Source organism: Nerophis lumbriciformis, linkage group LG02 (assembly GCF_033978685.3).
Source record: "Nerophis lumbriciformis linkage group LG02, RoL_Nlum_v2.1, whole genome shotgun sequence".
In the NCBI taxonomy this organism is placed as follows: Eukaryota; Metazoa; Chordata; class Actinopteri; order Syngnathiformes; family Syngnathidae; genus Nerophis; species Nerophis lumbriciformis.
The window spans coordinates 21,661,903-21,685,212 of NC_084549.2; the positions used below are offsets into that span (position 1 = coordinate 21,661,903).

Here is a 23,310-nt window from a genome sequence, read left to right on the forward strand (position 1 = left end):
ACTATTTCCCCCTGCACATTTTTTTATTTTTCAGTGTTTTATGAATCATATTTCTGAGCTGCTCGACAGTTCTTTGATGACGCAACTTCATTGATCACCATTATCTTTAAAATAAGGGTGCATATGTTTACACCGATGGTGTGCTGTATGTAATTATTTTACAATGCTTGGTACAATGCATCCTAGAGAAATTGACATCATTTGAAAAGAGTATATCCTCCTGAGAACATTTATATTTTCCTTTTCTTTCCCCCACAAAATGTGTTACTCTGAAAGAAGAAATATACCAAAAACAGATGTCAACTGCTGGTTCTTAGGACGACATCTGAATAATTATATGTCCTCCCAAGGCAAACAGAATTAAATGGGCGTCGTGTTGAAAAACAAAAGCCTTTTAACTAAAATTCCAATAACCTATTCTAAAGGATATGAATTCTCTATGCTTGTGCCTACGGAATGCTAGGTCGATAGCCAACAAAACACATCTCCTGAACGGCCTCTTTGTGTCCCGCGAGTTAGATTTTATGTGCCTCACGGAAACTTGGCAGCAGGAAAACGAGTTATTTTTTCTTAAGGAGCTGTGCCCTCCAGACTGTCACGTGTTTGGGACCCCTCGGCTTACTCGACCTTTGTTTACCGGGACTCTTTTTGCTGCAGACTGATGGACACAAACCTGTACAACTCATTCGAGCTTCAGACGTGCAAGGTTGGAAAAGAACACTCTTTTTACTGTGTTTTAGTCTACCGACCGCCTGGTCCTGCTCGTTTATTTTTAGATGAATTTACGGATTTTATGTCATTTGTTGTTAAGCTGGAGAGTGTATTCATTATTGGTTATTTCAATCTCCATGTTGATAACTCCTCTTGTCCCTTGGTAGCCGAACTGATATCTCTTATTGACTCATTCCACTTTTCACAGCATATGTCGGGTCCTACTCACACAGAAGGTCAAACTTTAGATCTGGTCTTCTCTTTTGGAGTAAAAATTGACCAATTAAGTATTGAAGACCTTCAAGTAAGCGACCACTATTCACTGTTTTTAATGTGTCGTTCTCACTGACTCAGACTCCTTCCAAAGTGAGGAAACAGATACTCATTTTCTATGACTATGCAATCTGCGGGTTTTCTGTTTTTTTTGACAACTTTTGCGAGCTGTGACGATGTTGATACATTTATGCCAACTTCAATCATCATTGTCGGACTGTTTTGAACACAGTAGCACCAGCTAAAAACAATCGAGGCTCTCGTAAAAAACTTTGTCCATGGATGAATGAATAATGATAATAATGATAAATGGGTTATACTTGTATAGCACTTTTCTACCTTCAAGGTACTCAAAGCGCTTTGACAGTATTTCCACATTCACCCATTCACACACACATTCAAACACTGATGGCAGGAGCTGCCATGCAAGGCGCTAACCACGACCCATCAGGAGCAAGGGTGAAGTGTCTTGCCCAAGGACACAACGGATGTGACTAGGATGGTAGAAGGTGGGGATTGACCCCAGTAACCAGCAACCCTCCGATTGCTGGCATGGCCACTCTACCAACTTCGCCACGTTGTCCCCATGAATGAAGCTATTTCCAGCTTTAGAAGAAGCTGTCGGAAAGTGGAACGTTTGTGGAAAGCCACAAAATTATAGGTTCATAGAATTTATTTTTCAAGAAATGATAATGGAGCTAAATGAAATGAAGTAACCTTGTTTTGCATAACAAGAAAAACCGTAAATTCTTATTTGACACTATTGGAAATCGTGTTGCACCTCCATCTCCTCAGGTGCCTGTAATATATATTTTTGAACAAAGTGCAAGACATAAGGGCCACTATTAGTCTTCCCTCGGATAGTTTGTGCACTACATCAACCACTGTGTGCTCATCATGGTCTTCCTTTACTCCTGTCTGCCTACAGGATGTTCAGGTTTTAGTAGGCAAGATGAAAACCACATCGAGCCCTGTGGACATGGTTCCTACTCCACTTCTTAAATGTTTTTGATGTTGTTGGTCCTTGGGTGGTAAAATTAAACCTTTCACTTCAGTCTGGCCCGATCCCCAGCTTGCTGTGGTCAATCCCATTCTTAAAAAACCTAATCTTGATACGGTGGAGCCTTTAAATTATCGGCCCATATCAAAAATTGCCTTCATGTCAGAAATGTGGTAGCTAAGCAGCTAACCACCTGCATGATTTGTATGATAAATACCAATCTTGCTTTAGGTCATTTCATTCCACCGAAACTGCTTTTTTGAAAGCTTCCAGTGACGTGATGATGGCCGCTGACTCTGGTCGCTACACAGTTTTGGTTTTACTTGATTTCTGCCTTTGATACTGTGGATCACAGTATACTGATTGATCAACTCAAATCTGGGATGGGGTTTTCTGGTGCTGTTCTTCCGTGGTTTACTTCTTATACAAATGGAATAACTTTTAATGTTGCCTTTTAATAATGAAATGTCCAATGTGTCCAACCTGTCATGTGATGTGGCCCAGGGTTCTGTTCAGGGGCCTGTTTTATTTTTGTTGTACCTGATGCCTCTTGGTAGGTTGATCAGTAGTTTTAAAAAATGTTTCTAATAATTTCTATGCAGATTATATTCAACTGTTATGCTCCTTCGCTGATTCAGAGATTCACTTTTTATCTGAGTTCTTGGAATGTGTATGCTGTATCAAAGACTGCTTGTCCTGAAATTTCCTACACTCATGGTCAAAAGCGCCTTATTGCAGTGAAACTTGTAACCAAATACTAACATTGCTGTATGTATACTTTTGACCCAGCAGATTAGGTCACATTTTCAGTAGACACATAATAAATTCATAAAAGAACCAAACTTCATGAATTTGTTTTGTGACCAACAAGTATGTGCTCCAATCACTCTATCACAAAAAAAATAAGAGTTGTAGAAATTATTGGAAACTCAACACAGCCATGACATTATGTTCTTTACAAGTGTTTGTAAACTTTTGACCATGACTGTAGGTGTTGCTCCAATGTGACCTCTTATCCATCGTGGATAAAAACAAAAACGGTTGTGTCTCGTCGGCAGATCATCATGTAATGGATTTGGACTTATTTCATAATGTAGCGTTTTCTTTGTGCGTTTCTACTCGTTATTTTCCCCGCTTGTGGCTCATCAGTAAATAGTGAAAGCAGTCACAGAAAGACTAAACATCAAAATATGTAGTGCCATTGAAGGAACTTATAGTTAACAATGTTATTATCGTGTTACCTTGAACAGCAGTCTTAAAGGGGAACATTATCACCAGACCTATGTAAGCGTTAATATATACCTTGATGTTGCAGAAAAAAACCCATATATTTTTTTAACCGATTTCCGAACTCTAAATGGGTGAATTTTGGCGAATTAAACGCCTTTCTAATATTCGCTCTCGGAGCGATGACGTCACAACGTGGCGTCACATCGGGAAGCAATCCGCCATTTTCTCAAACACCGAGTCAAATCAGCTCTGTTATTTTCCGTTTTTTCGACTGTTTTCCGTACCTTGGAGACATCATGCCTCGTCGGTGTGTTGTCAGAGGGTGTAACAACACGAACAGGGACGGATTCAAGTTGCACCAGTGGCCCAAAGATGCGAAAGTGGCAAGAAATTGGACGTTTGTTCCGCACAATTTACCGACGAAAGCTATGCTACGACAGAGATGGCAAGAATGTGTGGATATCCTGCGACACTCAAAGCAGATGCATTTCCAACGATAAAGTCAAAGAAATCTGACGCCAGACCCCCATTGAATCTGCCAGATGTGTGTGAGCAATTCAGGGACAAAGGACCTCGGTAGCACGGCAAGCAATGGCGGCAGTTTGTTCCCGCAGACGAGCGAGCTAAACCCCCTATCGAACCTTGCTTCCCTGGCCTGCTGACATCAACTCCAAAACTGGACAGATCAGCTTTCAGGAAAAGAGCGCGGATGAGGGTATGTCTACAGAATATATTAATTGATGAAAATTGGGCTGTCTGCATTCTCAAAGTGCATGTTGTTGCCAAATGTATTTCATATGCTGTAAACCTAGTTCATAGTTGTTAGTTTCCTTTAATGCCAAACAAACACATACCAATCGTTGGTTAGAAGGCGATCGCCAAATTTGTCCTCACTTTCTCCCGTGTCGCTGGCTGTCGTGTCGTTTTCGTCGGTTTCGCTTGCATACGGTTCAAACCGATAAGGCTCAATAGCTTCAGTTTCTTCTTCAATTTCGTTTTCGCTACCTGCCTCCACACTACAACCATCCGTTTCAATACATTCGTAATCTGTTGAATCGCTTAAGCCGCTGAAATCCGAGTCTGAATCCGAGCTAATGTCGCTATAGCTTGCTGTTCTATGCGCCATGTTTGTTTGTGTTGGCTTCACTATGTGACGTCACAGGAAAATGGACGGGTGTTTATAACGATGGTTAAAATCAGGAACTTTGAAGCTTTTTTTAGGGATATTGCGTGATGGGTAAAATTTTGAAAAAAACTTCGAAAAATATAATAAGCCACTGGGAACTGATTTTTAATGGTTTTAACCATTCTGAAATTGTGATAATGTTCCCCTTTAACATAAATGATACACTAATGACATAAAACGCATTAAGTGAGAGAACGAGAACAATCGTCAAAAACCTGATAGTCTACATTAAGGAAGTTTAGCAGTTTTGCAATAAATGAGGCTGGCAAACAGAAGATAAAATGGATGCCAATGGCACCGACCGGGAACATCTGAGGCAAGGTTTTTACAGTGTGCCCTTGAGAAGTGATGTGGGACAGCAGCTTGCGGCAAGTTGCTTTCATTTACATAAGAAATCACTCACAATCCTTCATTTTGACATCTGCCCAGCATACGTGCAACAGGAGTAATGAAGTCGCTCAGTTATTGATTTGCTTGCATGAACTTCTACCAAATAGCGATTCGTCTGGGGGAAGAAAAAAAAAAGAAGATGGCAATGCAGGTGTAGAGTGGTGCAGACTGAAAAATAAGCTTTTGCTCAGCAAAATGTTTTCATTTCAAGCTTGTATGAATAAGTATGGATGTACTGTTCATGCACTATAATAATGATTTCCTGTCAGATCACATAAACACGTTGACAATGAATCCCGCTAAACCAGTGGTTCTTAACCTGGGTTCGATCGAACCCTAGGGGTTCGGTGAGTCAGCCTCAGGGGTTCAGCGGAGGTCAAAACACACCCGACTCATCGTGTAAATACAAACTTCTCCCTATCGGCGTACTACGGATACGGCAACAGCTGACTGGTTTGCAGGTGTGTAATTTGTTGTGAGTTTATGCACTGTGTTGGTTTTGTTGTTTGAACAAGGTGATGTTCATGCACGGTTCATTTTATGCACCAGTAAAAAAAACATGGTAACACTAGTATGGGGAACATATTCACCATGAATTAGTTGCTTATTAACATGCAAATTAGTAACATATTGGCCCTAACCCTAACCAAATAACTCTAAATTAAGTCTTTATTACTTAGAATATGTTCCCCTAGCGCAGTGGTTCTTAACCTTGTTGGAGGTACCGAACCCCACCAGTTTCATATGCGCATTCACCGAACCCTTCTTTAGAGAAAAAAATATATATAAATTTTTTCAAATTCAAGACAAAGTTATATGTTTTTGGTAACACTGCAGTATGAGGACAATATTCTAAGTAACAAAGACTAAATTTAGAGTTATTTGGACACTAGGGGAACATATTCTAAGTAATAAAGACTTAATTTGGAGTTATTTGGTTAGGTTAGGGTCAGGGTTAGAGGGGTAGGATTATAATGAGGCCATGCCGAATAAGGCATTAATAAGTACTTAATAATGACTAGTTAAGAGCCAATATGTTACTAATTTGCATGTTAATAAGCAACTAATTAATGATGAATATGTTCCCCATACTAAAGTGTTACCATGTTTTTTTTACTGGTGAATAAAATGAACCGTGCATGAACATCACCTTGTTCAAACAACAAAACAACACAGTGCACTCCTGCAAACCAGTCAGCTGTTTCCGTATCCGTAATACGCCGATAGGGAGAAGTTTGTATTTACACAATGAGTCGGGTGTGTTTTGACCTCCGCCGAACCCCTGAGGCCGACTCACCGAACCCCTAAGGTTTGATCGAACCCAGGTTAAGAACCACTGCCCTAGTGTCCAAATAACTCTAAATTTAGTCTTTGTTACTTAGAATATGTTCCCCATACTAAAGTGTTACCAAAAACATATAACCTTGTCTTGAATTTGAAAAAAAATATATATATATTTTTCACTAAAGAAGGGTTCGGTGAATGCGCATATGAAACAGGTGGGGTTTGGTACCTCCAACAAGGTTAAGAACCACTGCGCTAAACATACATTAGCTTTAATCGACAATAAAGCTTTAGAAAAACAAAACAGATGGATGAATGCAATGGACTTGATTTTGTTCACGGGTAGCGTTTAGCCTAGATGTATCCAACAGGTGTAAAAGAAAAGGCATCTCTATCCTCCTTCAAAACCGCACTAAAAGAACACCTCCAGGCAACTTCAACCGTAAACTAACACCCTCCCCCTTCCACATCCCTCCTCCCCGGATTGTAAATAATCAAATGCAGATACTTGTTCTTATGCTTTCTGATTTCTCTCTCTCTATGTCCACTACTTGCTGTACATATCCTACCAAGTCAGACCTACACTGTTTCAATGTCCATTTCTCTGATGATGCAATTGTTGATGACTGAAGTGCTGATATCAACCAAACCTAACCACCCCCCTCCCCATCCAACCCCCCGGATTGTAAATAATGTAAATAATTCAATGTATATACTCTGATGATTAACTTGTGTGATGACTGTATTATAATGATAGTATATATTTGTACCATGAATGGATTTAAGTGGAGCCCGACTTGTCATGTCTGTGTAATCATGTTTTGTTTTAAGTCATGTTTTGTTTAGTTTCTGGCTTTTCACTCCCTTGTCTTGTTTGCATGATTACCCATTAGTTTCACCTGTTCCACGTTTGGACTCATTGTGCACTCTTGTTTGTCACCATAGCAACCATTAGTTTTCACCTGTCACGTCACGCACCTGTTTCACGTTTTGAGTCACGCACCTGTTTTCGTTAATCATGTCTGTGTTATTTAAGCTTTTCATTTTCTGTTGTTCGTCCTGACGACATCCCTGCATTTATGCCCCCTGTCACACTCTGTCCATGTCTGCGCACTTCATGTCCATGCCAAGTAAGTTTTTGTTTATTAAGCCACAGTTAGTGTTTTGTTTAATAGTTCATAGTTTCTGTCAATGTGCAAGTTTTGTGTTTAAAGTCTAGTTTTGTACCTCCGCCCCTGTGCGCGCTTTTCGTTTATTCCTTTTTTTTGATAGTTTAAATAAATCATGTACCCACCTTCAAGCCTTGACCAGTCCAATTCACTTGCACCTCGGGAGAACAAACCAAGCCACAGTCCATGTCTTGACAGATGTCGTCAGCTAAAAAGTTCTCCCGCAAGACATTTGGACAATTTTGACGAGGGAACATGGGCGGTCCTGCGCGCGATGGAGGAGGAAACGCTGCGCTACTCCTCCGTGGAGGGCAGAGATATGATGTGGGGGCTAAATGGAAGACTGCTGCCAATAAACTCCGTGTGGACCCACGACATTGGCGCGTCGCTCCCGTCCCGGAAACGTCGCCGAGGACGAGGAAAGACTTCCGCGAGCCTGCAGGACACGCCGCTCCCACAAGCCCCTCCCCCTCCGGGCGGAAGCAAGCAGCAGTCTGCCCGGCTTCCCCAGGATGACATCACAGCCCAGGATTTTTTTTTCAACTCTTTTTCTTTTGAACACCCGCCTCCAACAAAAGACTCTAATGGCATGACTTTGATAAATCATTATCAAAACATGTTTTTAGAAATCAGGTCTAATCAGTCCAAGCCACGTCCCAAATTGCATGCCCCGCCCCCCAAGACTCAAGTCCCGCCCCAGTCACAATTTTTTTCTTTTTTCCGCCCACACAACCCCAGGTGGGGGATAAAAAAAAAACATTGTGGACAACTTAAAGGGGAAATTTCAGCCCCCCTCCAGGCCTCCCTCCGCCCACCCCTAGAGAGAGTTCCAGACCGCAGAGAGCGCGTCTGGTATCCGCCCCTTGAGGGGGGGGCTGGGGTCGGGAGCTGTGTAGGTGGGGTGGCTCTGCATCACCATGTCAAGCCACAGCCTCCAGCACGGCCGCCACCACCAGTCTTCCGACCCGTCAAGCCACAGCCTCCAGCACGACCGCCCTCACCAGTCTTCCGACCTGCCAAGCCGCAACCCCCAGCTAGGCCACCTCCACCTGCTCCACGGCTAGCACCACGGCTAGCTGCTCCAAGGCTAGCACCTGTCGCTGCTCCAAGGCTAGCACCTGTCGCCGCTCCAAGGCTAGCACCTGTCGCCGCTCCAAGGCTAGCACCTGTCGCCGCTCCAAGGCTAGCACCTGTCGCCGCTCCAAGGCTAGCACCTGTCGCCGCTCCAAGGCTAGCACCTGTCGCCGCTCCAAGGCTAGCACCTGTCGCCGCACCAAGGCTAGTACCAGCTCCTCCACGCCAAGTCTAAGACCAAGACCCTCCACGCCAAGTCCAAGACCAAAACCCTCCACGCCAAGTCCAAGATTAAGACCCTCCACGCCAAGTCCAAGACCAAGACCCTCCACGCCAAGTCCAAGACCAAGACCCTCCACGCCAAGTGCCGCCAGTCGCAGCTCCAAGACGCCAAGTGCCGCCAGTCGAAGCTCTAAGACGCCAAGGGCCGCCAGTCGCAGCTCCAAGACGCCAAGTTCCGCCAGTCGCAGCTCCAAGACGCCAAGTGCCGCCAGTCGCAGCTCCAAGACGCCAAGTGCCGCCAGTCGCAGCTCCACGACGCCAAGTGCCGCCAGTCGCAGCTCCACGACGCCAAGTACCGCCAGTCGCAGCTCCACGACGCCAAGTGCCGCCATGCCAAGACCAAGACCCCACCAAGACCAAGACCAAGACCCACACCAAGACCAAGACCAAGACCCACACCAAGACCAAAACCAAGACCCACACCAAGACCAAGACCCGCCATGCCAAGACCCACACCAAGACCAAGACCCACGCCGAGCTTCGCCGCTGGACGCGTCACGCCGAGCTTCGCCGCTGGACGCGTCACGCCGAGCTTCGCCGCTGGACGCGTCACGCCGAGCTGCCACGCCTGACTTGCCACGCCGAGCTGCCACGCCTGCCAAGTTGACGACGCGCCTGCCTCCTCGTCGGCTACGGATATGGCCGCTACCTGGTCGCCCGCCACGCCAAATGCGCCCACCTCCCAGTCGGCCACGAATGTGGCCAATCCCTGGGCGCCCGCCTCGCCTGCTGCAGCGGCGTTCCACTCGCCGCCGCCACTTGACTTTGCCTCGGTGGATTCGGGGCCACTTGGGCTGGCGACCCACCGCCATGTCCCCCTCCCGCCCTCCCATGACTTTTGTTAAGTTTTTTCTTGGACATCTGGTATCTGTCCTTAAGGGAGGGGCTCTGTCATGTCTGTGTAATCATGTTTTGTTTTAAGTCATGTTTTGTTTAGTTTCTGGCTTTTCACTCCCTTGTCTTGTTTGCATGATTACCCATTAGTTTCACCTGTTCCACGTTTGGACTCATTGTGCACTCTTGTTTGTCACCATAGCAACCATTAGTTTTCACCTGTCACGTCACGCACCTGTTTCACGTTTTGAGTCACGCACCTGTTTTCGTTAATCATGTCCAAAGACATGCACCTGGGGATAGGCTGATTGGCAACACTAAATTGGCCCTAGTGTGTGAATGTGAGTGTGAATGTTGTCTGTCTATCTGTGTTGGCCCTGCGATGAGGTGGCGACTTGTCCAGGGTGTACACCACCTTCCGCCCGATTGTAGCTGAGATAGGCTCCAGCGCCCCCCGCGACCCCGAAGGGACTAAGCGGTAGAAAAAAAAAAATGGATGTCTGTGTTATTTAAGCTTTTCATTTTCTGTTGTTCGTCCTGACGACATCCCCGCATTTATGCCCCCTGTCACACTCTGTCCACCTCTGCGCACTTCATGTCCATGCCAAGTAAGTTTTTGTTTATTAAGCCACAGTTAGTGTTTTGTTTAATTGTTCATAGTTTCTGCCAATGTGCAAGTTTTGTGTTTATAGTCTAGTTTTGTATCTCCGCCCCTGTGCGCGCTTTTCGTTTATTCCTTTTTTTTGATAGTTTAAATAAATTATGTACCCACCTTCAAGCCTTGACCAGTCCAATTCACTTGCACCTCGGGAGAACAAACCAAGCCACAGTCCATGTCTTGACACGACTTAAACAAGTTGAAAAACTTATTCGGGGGTTACCATTTAGTGGTCAATTGTACGGAATATGTTTTGTACTGTGCAATCTACTAATACAAGTTTCAATCAATCAATCAATCCGCTCTTTGGCCAAATGTTGAGGTTGTAATGACGAAGCAACAGGAGGCACGGAAATAACAACAATGGCTAATCAAGGGGAACAGTAATCATACCTGTGTGTGGAGTGATGAAGCAGTGATTAAAGTACTTTTTATGGCCTCACAGAAATCCTTAGAGTGGCCCTCCGCTGCTCATTTCAGGAGATTTAAAAATTATATTGGATCCCAGTTTCTTAGAATAAAATGCAGTAACACCTCAATTTACGAGCACATTGTGTTCCACGACCGAGCTCGTAACTCAAACAACAAATAATCGAAATTGTGGTGTTTTGGGAGGACCAAGCAGGTTAATCTGTGCTTGGCCCTCCCAAGACAACACAATTTGAACATGAAACATACCTTTTAAAAAGTAAAACACATTTTAAACATACATTTAGTTTTGAAAACTATTATGATAGAATGTACTACAATGAACTACAGTACAGCAGTTGTATTAAGCAATGCAATAATATTGTTCAACGTTTACAAAAGGAACACATATTTAACTGACACATAAAAGGTGACAAATTTGGGGGGAGGGTGCACTGTCCACTTTAGCCGCCAGAGCATACTTGCCAACCCTCCCGGATTTTCCGGGAGACTCACGAAATTCAGTGCCTCTCCCGAAAACCTCCCGGGACAAATTTTCTACCGAAAATCTCCCGAAATTCAGGCGGAGCTGGAGGCCATGCCTCCTCCAGCTCCAAGCGGACCTGAGTGACGTGTCGTCAGCCTGTTTTCACAACCGCTTTCCCACAATATAAACAGCGTGCCTGCCCAATCACGTTATACCTGTAGAATGATCGAGGGCGAGTTTTTAGTTTCTTATGTGGGTTTATTGTTATGCAGTTTCATTAACGTCCTCCCAGCGCGGTAACAACACACAACAACAGCAGTCACGTTTTCCTCTACCGAAAAGCAGTTCGTCTGCCGTAAACAGCAATGTTGTGACACTCTTAAACAGGACAATACTGCCATCTACTGTACATGCATATGTGACAATAACATCTACGGCTTTTAGAGAGTGCAGTGCACAACTGCGCACACAACAAGGAGACGAAGCAGAATGCATCATCAGAGAGGGTGTTCAGCATGGTTAGAAAAATAGTAACAGAGAATAGAACAAGGATGGACGAGTGTTATGTGTGTGTATATGTGTAAATAAATGAACACTGAAATTCAAGTATTTCTCTTATTTATTTATATATATATATATATATATATATATATATATATATATATATATATATATATATATATATATATATATATATATATATATATATATAGCTAGAATTCACTGAAAGTCAAGTATTTCTTATATATACAGTTTATATGAAATACTTGACTTGGTGAATTCTAGCTGTAAATATACTCCTCCCCTCGTAAACACGCCCCCCAATCACGCCCCCACTCCCGACCACAACCCCCCCTCCCACCGCCCGAAATCGGAGGTCTCAAGGTTGACAAGTATGCGCCAGAGGGCAGCAGAGTGTTTATTATCCTAAAATGTGTTTTGTGGCCGTCATTTTCAGCAGACTGCATTGCGAAATGATTTACCACTCCACCTTCCTCTTACGCGAGATCCAGCCAGGAATCGGGCCATATGAATCCCTTCCCTCCTGACCTATGCGGTGTCTCCCTCGGACAGCTTATACTTTGCCGTTCCGTTCGCTTATTATACGCTCGTTTTCCTGGAGTTGTTTGCTTGTTTCTCTTATGAAATCTGGGAACACTATCTCCATGGTGTAACAATAGGAACTAGCAAATACAGTTATGTTCCACACGGACGTGTTTAAGTGATGCCCCGCAGAAGTCAGAGTTGACAACAAGTGATATGCATGTCTGTGTACTAAAGATAATGCTTGACCGTCCAGTTTATTGAGTCGGGGCTCGACAAAACAAACTGTAACCTCTCCCAACCACGGCCGCTTTGTTGCGATTGGTCAGGTATCTAGGCTTCGTTCCAGCGCCCACCCCTGCCACGGCGCTGTCCCACATGGTGTTACGCCCCCCTCAACCGTTTACGTGGTAATGGTTATCTTGGAAAATCGGGCGTCAGACTACGCTTTGTGGATGACACAGCTGTCCGTTAAGTGGCGAGAGCAGAGAAGCAGTGACTGCGAGGTAGCGCTTTAGGACCCTCCAATACATAACTATCTTTCCATTGCTGCCCTAATCAGATTTACAATTATTGTATCCGAATACGTTACAATTTGCGAGGAAAAAATATAGTACTGAGCCAGTGGTCGGCAATTACCACTGGTCAAATAATTGTGACGTGAGAAATTTAAAAGATCTCATGGACACATTGTGAAACTCTCGTACTCCAAGATTTAGGATCAGGAATAACTGAGAACACACTAAACTTATAATACAGTACTTTCTCATCATGTAGGAACTTAATTGACTATTACATTTTAAACATAACAATGAGTCGGAAAAGTTGGCAATAGTGTTGTACCGATACCAATATTTTGGTACCAGTACCAAAATTATTTTTGATACTTTTCGGTACATTTCTAAATAAAGGGCACCACAAAAAAAATTGCATTATTGGCTTTATTTTAACAAAAAAATCTTAGAGTACATTAAACATATGTTTCTTATTGCAAGTGTGTCCTTAAATAAAATAGTGAACATACAAGACAACTTGTCTTTTATTAGTAAGTAAACAAACAAAAGCTCCTCATTTATCTGCTGACATATGCAGTTACATATTGTGTCATTTTCCATTCTATCATTTTGTCAACATTATTAAGGTCAAGTGGTAGAAAATGAATTATTCATCTACTTGTTCATTTACTGTTAATATCTGCTTACTTTCTCTTTTAACATGTTCTATCTACACTTCTGTTAAAATGTAATAATCACTTATTCTTCTGTTGTTTGATACTTTACATTAGTTTTGGATGATACCACACATGTAAGTATCAATCCGATACCAAGTCGTTACAGGATCATACATTGGTCATATTCAAAGTCCTCATGTGTCCAGGGACATATTTCCTCAGTTTATAAACAAAATATACTTTTAAAAAAAACAAAAGAAGATGTGATGCCAAAAAATATAAATGTAACCATAGTAGTATCGACTACATACGCTACTGTATTTGGTATCATTACAGTGGATGTTAGCTGTAGATCCACCAATGGCGTTTGTTTACATTTTGACGCCGGTGTGCTACGGTGTGTAGTGAAGCATGTTTAGCTATTCCTCGTCCTGCAGGGATGATACTTGTAAGAAACATACTTTATTTGTCGCCATGGAGGTGAAGATTAGTGATTTAGAAATAACCTGCATTGCGAAATGATTTACCACTCCACCTTCCTCTTACGCGAGATCCAGCCAGGAATCGGGCCATATGAATCCCTTCCCTCCTGACCTATGCGGTGTCTCCCTCGGACAGCTTATACTTTGCCGTTCCGTTCGCTTATTATACGCTCGTTTTCCTGGAGTTGTTTGCTTGTTTCTCTTATGAAATCTGGGAACACTATCTCCATGGTGTAACAATAGGAACTAGCAAATACAGTTATGTTCCACACGGACGTGTTTAAGTGATGCCCCGCAGAAGTCAGAGTTGACAACAAGTGATATGCATGTCTGTGTACTAAAGATAATGCTTGACCGTCCAGTTTATTGAGTCGGGGCTCGACAAAACAAACTGTAACCTCTCCCAACCACGGCCGCTTTGTTGCGATTGGTCAGGTATCTAGGCTTCGTTCCAGCGCCCACCCCTGCCACGGCGCTGTCCCACATGGTGTTACGCCCCCCTCAACCGTTTACGTGGTAATGGTTATCTTGGAAAATCGGGCGTCAGACTACGCTTTGTGGATGACACAGCTGTCCGTTAAGTGGCGAGAGCAGAGAAGCAGTGACTGCGAGGTAGCGCTTTAGCACCCTCCAATACATAACTATCTTTCCATTGCTGCCCTAATCAGATTTACAATTATTGTATCCGAATACGTTACAATTTGCGAGGAAAAAATATAGTACTGAGCCAGTGGTCGGCAATTACCACTGGTCAAATAATTGTGACGTGAGAAATTTAAAAGATCTCATGGACACATTGTGAAACTCTCGTACTCCAAGATTTAGGATCAGGAATAACTGAGAACACACTAAACTTATAATACAGTACTTTCTCATCATGTAGGAACTTAATTGACTATTACATTTTAAACATAACAATGAGTCGGAAAAGTTGGCAATAGTGTTGTACCGATACCAATATTTTGGTACCAGTACCAAAATTATTTTTGATACTTTTCGGTACATTTCTAAATAAAGGGCACCACAAAAAAAATTGCATTATTGGCTTTATTTTAACAAAAAAATCTTAGAGTACATTAAACATATGTTTCTTATTGCAAGTGTGTCCTTAAATAAAATAGTGAACATACAAGACAACTTGTCTTTTATTAGTAAGTAAACAAACAAAAGCTCCTCATTTATCTGCTGACATATGCAGTTACATATTGTGTCATTTTCCATTCTATCATTTTGTCAACATTATTAAGGTCAAGTGGTAGAAAATGAATTATTCATCTACTTGTTCATTTACTGTTAATATCTGCTTACTTTCTCTTTTAACATGTTCTATCTACACTTCTGTTAAAATGTAATAATCACTTATTCTTCTGTTGTTTGATACTTTACATTAGTTTTGGATGATACCACACATGTAAGTATCAATCCGATACCAAGTCGTTACAGGATCATACATTGGTCATATTCAAAGTCCTCATGTGTCCAGGGACATATTTCCTCAGTTTATAAACAAAATATACTTTTAAAAAAAACAAAAGAAGATGTGATGCCAAAAAATATAAATGTAACCATAGTAGTATCGACTACATACGCTACTGTATTTGGTATCATTACAGTGGATGTTAGCTGTAGATCCACCAATGGCGTTTGTTTACATTTTGACGCCGGTGTGCTACGGTGTGTAGTGAAGCATGTTTAGCTATTCCTCGTCCTGCAGGGATGATACTTGTAAGAAACATACTTTATTTGTCGCCATGGAGGTGAAGATTAGTGATTTAGAAATAACCAAAACACTGCCGACTGGGGCTGGACTTTAGCCGCTAGCTAGTTAGCCATGTCTTAAAGCACTTCTTCCTGAGGGCGTTTCAGTGTTAGAACTTCACCTTTATCGTTACTTTTTAAGCCAAAATGCGTCCCTTCTCCCTTTTCTCTTTACACACTCTGTCTGCTTGTAAGTACTCCATGATTGTGTGCTGCGGAACATGCTTGTCTGCTCGTAAACCAGCAATGACACGACGTGGCGACGTTGGAGACAGACTGGTACTTTTCAGAGGCGGTGTAGTACCGAATATGATTCATTAGTATCGAGGTACTATACTAATACCAGTATACCGTACAACCCTAGTTGGCAATGTAGGATAGTTTGCTTGGAAAAATAGGATTTCACCCTGGCCAGACTTGCATTTAAAACGATAACAAATGTCAGTATCAGCGTTCCTTAAACATGCTTTCAAAGACTTTGCTTACCTCGTTCACATGTGCAGGATACGTTGTGGCCATCCTTGGTTTCTGTGCACACCATGGTATGTTCACTGCACATCCCAAAGGAGCAAAGGTCAATATCTATGGAGCAGTCCTTTCCCTTGAACCCTGTCATGACAATTGAGTTAATAATGTATATTTGCAAACTTTGTAAAACACATAGATTCTTGTGGCTCTATGTTTATCAGGCAAATAAGCCCCCTTCTTTAGCAGATTCATGGGGTTATCGATTTTTTCTGGCATTCTCGCTGCTATGCAGTATGTTAATTGAGCCACTCATTGACAGTGACCCGACCCACCAAACTGCTCTATATCGCATTTATCTGCTCCGCCAAATGGACATCTGCATGCCTCTGATAGAAAACCAATGTCGATATCTATTGTTGTAAATAAAACACAGGCAGATGGTGATACTCATCGCATCAGCGTGTTCAAATAAAGACTCACTAAAAGGGAGGAAACATGACTACTTATTTGTGCAATAACATTGCATAAGCTTGACAAACTTAACAAGAATCCACTCAGACTATTGAAATTAATCACAATTTTCGTAAAACTAAAAGGACAATTTTCCTCATCAAAAGTGTCCTTTCAAGCATCGAACCTATCATGACCTACAGTTAAGTCCAACATTTTAATTAAAGTGTATTTATATTCATTGCATGAATGCATTGCACTTTTTTAACTACTAGGAAAGTGTCCCCTTACAACTTGTTCACTTACAATATGATAGGGATATTGAAGCCTTGAGTATTGGCGGATAGCGATATTATTCTGATAGCACGGATCAACATTACCATATAGCAGATGTATGCTATTCGAGTGGCAAGTTGACTTAATTTGGGCGACCTCTCGTCACAATAATTTATTAAATCAAGTGCATGACACAATAGGTTGATTGAAAAGGACTGGTTTCTTACTGGATACTGTGAGAATGAGATATTTTTAAGTGTTTTTTCTTTATCCATGGTCATGTTTAAAGCGGTTAGTGTTTTCCCATGTGTACACTTTGTGATTTTTCGTTTTGTTTGCTAGTAAACTCTGTGTTTCACCTTGAAGGCGTTGGAATGTGTATTGGGAGTATAATGTACTCCCTTTTTAACTTATCAGTTTAGAACAATAAGGCTGTATTTCTTTCTGGGCGGGAGGGGGCTGTTTTCATACTAAATAAGCTGACTCTTTCCGTTTGATTTTCAGACCGCTTCTTGATGCTGCTATTACCGCATTGTAAGGTTGGTCTCCTAAAGGTTTAGTAAAACTTGGTAATATTGCTATTCTGTCTTGGTGGTCCTTCTTACTCAACATTTATGTCATCTAAAGAATTTGGGATTGACCAGTGTCTATTATTCCCTGAGGGGAAGACTGGTCCGACTTTCTGAAACACTTCTGACTTGGAGACTTTGTATCTGTAACTAATATGCAAATATATTTATTTGATACTTGTTCATATTGACAATATGTGTATTTTAGTCTGTGATATTGTTTAATTAACACTTATATCTGGCTTGTGTGCTCTTTTGTGCTGACTATAGCTGTTGTGTGTCTGTTCGAGTAGCCTATAAGCTACCATGCTTACCTTTTGTAAATTACTTTATTAAAAAATAGAAAAATAAATAACCTTGTGTTTAGATGTTTAGATATTAAGATGTTAACTGTCTGTCCAGCTAAGTAAACATGCCACAAGACTGCTTGTATCGGAGTTTAAATCGAAGATTTGATACTTGTTGTTCTGCTGATATCGGACCGATATCCGATAGCAATATCGGATCAGGAACCCCTTAGTGTAGTTGTCTGACAATTTAGAGTTTATTGTCTTTTGTACAATCCTGAGGGACTGCAGGACAAGGGCAAGCATCATTCAGGATAGCGGTTTTCAAAGTGTGAATGCCAGCTTTAGAAACTTGGAAAATATTAGGAAAAATACTTTTTCACACATGATAAGCAAACTTCAATTTAAAGGAACTCAATACATGTTTAGTTTCTATGTTAAGAAACTAAACACCATGAGCATAAAACTGAAAAAAATGCTTTGTAGAGTAGTGGAGGTCCCTATTCAATTATGTTCTCTGAAAACTCCTGATATAGAACTAACTACTGGCATGTGACATTTCGAGCTAAAATATACCCATTCAACAATAAAAGCTTCATTAAGCCAGTGTATGAGTAATTTTAGGCGAAACACTACGGGCCTGATCTACAAAAGGTCGATGTGCATTAAAACGCGTGCAAACTTGACAGCGCATGCAAAGCTAATTTACTAAGCTTGTGGACAGAGGATTAGGTCTTTTAAATGAGCAAAATCAATGTGTTTCTTCATTGAATATACATATACATATACATACACATATACATATACATATACGTGGCCCTGCGATGAGGTGGCGACTTGTCCAGGGTGTACCCCGCCTTCCGCCCGATTGTAGCTGAGATAGGCTCCAGCGCCCCCCGCGACCCCAAAGGGAATAAGCGATAGAAAATGGATGGATGGATATACATATACGTACATATACATATACATATACATATACATATACATATACATATACATATACATATACATATACAGTATGCTGATCTTTAGAACACCCACAATACCAGGAGGAGAAGATACAAATCTAATCATTTAGCAATTACAAAAAAAAAATGTTCTTCAGCCTCTGTTTCACGTTTATATTTAGCACGCTTATAATATTCGCAATACTGGCACAGTTACACACAAATGGCTTTAAGAGAGGATGCGATTGCGCTGCAAAGACAGACGATTGAGAGAGAACTAAGGCTGCAGCTAACGATTATTTTTCTATCGATTAATCTATAGATTATTTTTTCGATTAATCGGTTAATCTATAGATTATTTTTTCGATTAATCTATAGATTATTTTTCCTTTTACCGATTATTTTTTTAATTTAAAATGAAGATGAACAAATAAATGTTGGCCAGTTTTTTCAAAAGGCATGACTTTTATTTACAAAAAAAAAGTATGGCCACTCAGTAAACATTGACAACAACATGACAAAATATTCTGTAACAATGTAAACATTTAAAACTTTTAACATTTAACAAAATTAAAAGTAGCTTATTTGTTTTTTAATGTGCAAATATAAAAGTAAACATCCAGTGCAAATCTTAATATTCTGCAATAGTATAAGCATTTCAAAAGTAAAAGTATTGCTTATTTTGCTTTAAAATGTGCAAAAATAAAGATAAACATCCAATACAAAAAAGTGCAAAAGGAAATATTCTGTAACAGTGTAAACATTTCAACAAAAGTAAAAGTATTGCTTATTTTGCTTAATAACGCAACAATGATAGTATGATTAAAGTGAAAGTTAATTGTTGGTTTGTACATAGTATATGTAACTGTTAATGTTGTAAAAGGTAATTGCACAACTAGTTAACGTTAGCGTTAAAGAGGAGCGCGTCTTTGTAAACACTGAACAGGCACGCCAAACGCGCCTCTCAGAGCGAAACAGTGTTTTAGTCTATGAATTTACAACGCAGATACAAATGACACATTCATGTTTTTGTGTAATGATGACAACGTATACTCACGCGGACGATTGACTAGTTGATGGTGATGGCAAGAACGCTGTCGGGTGTTTTCTTTTCAAATGTTCCTTCATAGCCGTCGTGCTGCTATGATAGGCCATTTCCGCTCCACACAGTGTGCATACAACAACTGTCAAGTGTTTTGCTTTTTTCGCTGTGCTTATCCCACACTTGAAGGGATGTACCAATGCTGAATGTGGCTTCTGGATTTCACTCAAAAGACCAGACCGTAGTTACTTATTCCTTTTATTTTCCTTTAGTTTGCAACAGTTTTTCCAATGAAGAAACAGCTTCTTTTTTCTTCTTTAGTCTTTTTAGCAGTCTTTAGCAGTGTTAGTAGACTTTAGTTTCTTTAGCTGTCATTAGCTGTCTTTAGTAGCCTTTAGTAGCCTTTAGCTTCTTTAGTAGGTGAAAAACCTTTAAGGACAAAACACCACAAGATAAACATGCTGTAAAAAATCAATCAATTATCAATACCATAATTTACAATTATTAATTAGGCTATCAAACTCTTAACCATTAAACAAGTGCAAGAAAATGGACACGTCTTTTCCCTTTAAGTTAAAACAGATTTTAAATAAATTGTCTCAACATAAATGCACCAAGATACATATAAAATACATTTAAACCCAGAAACACAATAGATAAATGCAGCAGAAAACCCAATATGCAAATACATAAATACCTAACCAATTAACCACCTATTTAGATACATATTTAAAATCTATAATCAATATAAATATATTATTAATTTAGCAGTGAAACACTCAATCTTAAACGCTGTCTACTGGTAGAAAAATGCCCCTTTTTCTATTGCCTCACCAGCAGCCAATGATCCAACACAGTTAAATCCAACACTTTAAGTTGAGTGACTTCACCCTCCTGATGAAGCAAACTGCTACAACATTTATCAAACTAAGCAAAGAATATCAACACTAAACAACAGTTACATAACACACTGTGTGTATTTAGCCTCCAGACTAAGCACGCTACATAGGGTTTGGCTGGTTGCTAAACAGCCACGGTTGCGAGCTCGCGCGTCAGCTGACGAGACAGCTGTTCACCGCTACAACATTATTAGGCCGTTTATTGAAATACTCCCATACTTTTGACGACTTTTGGCGTGCTTTTTTCCCCTCGCTCGCACCGCTCGCATCGTCTGCTTTGCGCTCCGCCATGACGGCAGTGTGACGTAAATATGCGACGCGTCGACGCATAAAAACGACGTCGACGTATTTACGTAACCGATGACGTCGACTGCGTCGACGCGTCGTTTCAGCCTTAGAGAGAACGCTCTGTTTATGTGTGTTAACATATTAGGACTGTCAAAAATAAAAATATTAGGCAGCAATATCATTTTCTAATTTGTATAGCACTCGTGCTGCACAGCGAGACGGTCCTGGATTCGATTCCCGGGCTCATGGTCTTTATGTCTAGTATGCATGCATGGTACCCCCATGACTGTGTGGGTTGTCTCCAGGTACTCCGGCTTCCTCCAAAGACATGCACCTGGGGATAGGCAACACTTATTTGGACCTAGAGTGTGAATGTGAGTGTGAATGTTTGTCTGCGCTGAGGTGGCGACTTGTCCAGGTATACCGGTATTAGTATAGTACCGCAATACTAATTAATCATATTCGGTACTATACGGCCTCTGAAAAGTACCGGTCCCCCAATCCCCCGCGTCCCCGTCGTTGTCATGTCGTGTCATTGCTGATTTACGAGCAGAGGAGCATGTTCGGCAGCGCACAATCACAGAGTACTTACAAGCAGACACAGTGTGTAGACAAAAAAGGGAGAACGGACGCATGTTGTCTTAAAAAGTAACGATAAAGGTGAAGTTATAACACTGAAACGCCCTCAGGAAGAGGTGCTTTAAGACATGGCTAGCTAGCTGGCGGCTAAAGTCCATCCACTGTCGGCAGTGTTTTAGCTACTTCTAAATCACTAATCCTCGCCTCCATGGCGACAAATAAAGTAAGTTTCTTACAAGTATCATCCCTGCAGGACGAGGAATAGCTAAACATGCTTCACTACACACCGTAGCTCACCGGCGTCATAATGTAAACAAACACCATTGGTGGATCTACACCTGACATCCACTGTAATGATACCAAGTACAGGAGCGATACTACTATGATTACGTCAATATTTTTTGGCATCGCAACATCTTCTTTCGGTTTTTTTAAATGTATATTATGTTTATAAACTCAGGAAATATGCCCCTGGACACATGAGGACTTTGAATATGACCAATGTATGATCCTGTAACGACTTGGTATCGGGTTGATTCCCAAATTTGTGGTATCATCCAAAACTAATGTAAAATATCCAAACAACAGAAGAATAAGTGATTATTACATTTTAACAGAAGTGTAGACAGAACATGTTAAACGAGAAAGTAAGCAGATATTAACAGTAAATGAACAAATAGATTAATAATTAATTTTCTACCTCTTGTCCTTAATAATGTTGACAAAATAATAGAATGGAAAATGACACAATATATTACTGCATATGTCAACAGACTAAATTAGGAGCCTTTGTTTGTTTACTTACTACTAAAAGACAAGTTGTCTTGTATGTTCACTATTTTATTTAAGGACAAACTTGCAATAAGAAACATATGTTTAATATATTTTAAGATTTTTTGTTAAAATAAAGCCAATAATGCAATTTTTTGTGGTCCCCTTTATTTCGAAAAGTACCGAAAAGCATCAAAAATAATTTTAGTACCGGTACCAAAGTATTAGTATCAGGACAACACTAGTCCAGGGTGTATCCCGCCTTCCCGAGTGGAGGGAGCATATGCTCCAGCACACTCCTCTGACCCCCATGCGACCATAAGAGGGACATGCAGTTGGAAATGGATGGGTGGAAGAATGTAATTTGTAAAGCTGCTGGATGACTGAAGGATTAAAACTAATTTAATTGATTGGTTTTAGTGTCTGTTTTTTTCACATAAGAAATATGTTATTATAATAGATCTCCAATATGAAAAACATTTCTTGCAATATGCATTTTCTTCCCTATAGATCATTTCAGACGCACCATTACATCATTACACTGCAGCGCCTACCTCCACGCACCTTCAACGTGCTAAAAGTAGGTTCTGTTGTCTAGGTCATGCTTCATAATAGCTTCGAAAAGGTGGTACATATTATATTTGTGTGCTGCATGTCAACAACATGACAAAGCGCCACAGGTTGGACCATATCATGCCATATATATTGAGGGAAATGAGTGTTTACATTGTGAAAGTCGGTATACACAAAAAAACTCATTTTTAAATAGGTTGGTCTGCACCACTTTTGCACTTGGTATCAATTGCACATGCAGTCTTAGTAGACCACCTGCAACACACCCACAATTTTATGCTTTGCACACATTATTTAGCACTTGTTATTTGGATCTTAGTGGATCAGGCCCAAAATATTTTGTGGTTGTTGTATTCATATCAAATGATGCACTTCCTGTGCACTAAAGAGATGGATGCATGTTAGAAAAAACAACCATCTGACCTTCCATCGGCCCTTTTCCTATCATACTATGAATTACCTGGACTAGGTAATGGCCAACTATTGTCCCCAACAGAGTGTTTCTGAAGTGCTTAATAACCAATTGTGCATGCAATTCACTCGGCGGTTAATGTTGCATGAAGGAATGTCACATTTCTACTGACACCCTCATCAAATGGGGCACTCTGTTGAATATGACAAGCAGCTGAAACAGACAGCCCATTTGTTCACTTAAGTTGTCGCAAAACTGCACCAACAAGACCACCGATATTGTTTTGTTAGATGTGATACAAGTCAACA

At 41.0% G+C, this 23,310-nt stretch overlaps 1 protein-coding gene across 1 annotated transcript in view; it reads right to left on the reverse strand.

Moving 5' to 3' along the window:
• eys (eyes shut homolog) overlaps positions 1-23,310 on the reverse strand; it is a 683,137-nt gene that overhangs the window by 494,035 nt on the left and 165,792 nt on the right. Inside the window, exon 13 of the mRNA XM_061958758.1 lies at positions 15,928-16,050. Within this exon, the coding sequence (XP_061814742.1) occupies positions 15,928-16,050 (123 nt within the window). The remainder of the gene's footprint in view (positions 1-15,927; positions 16,051-23,310) is intronic.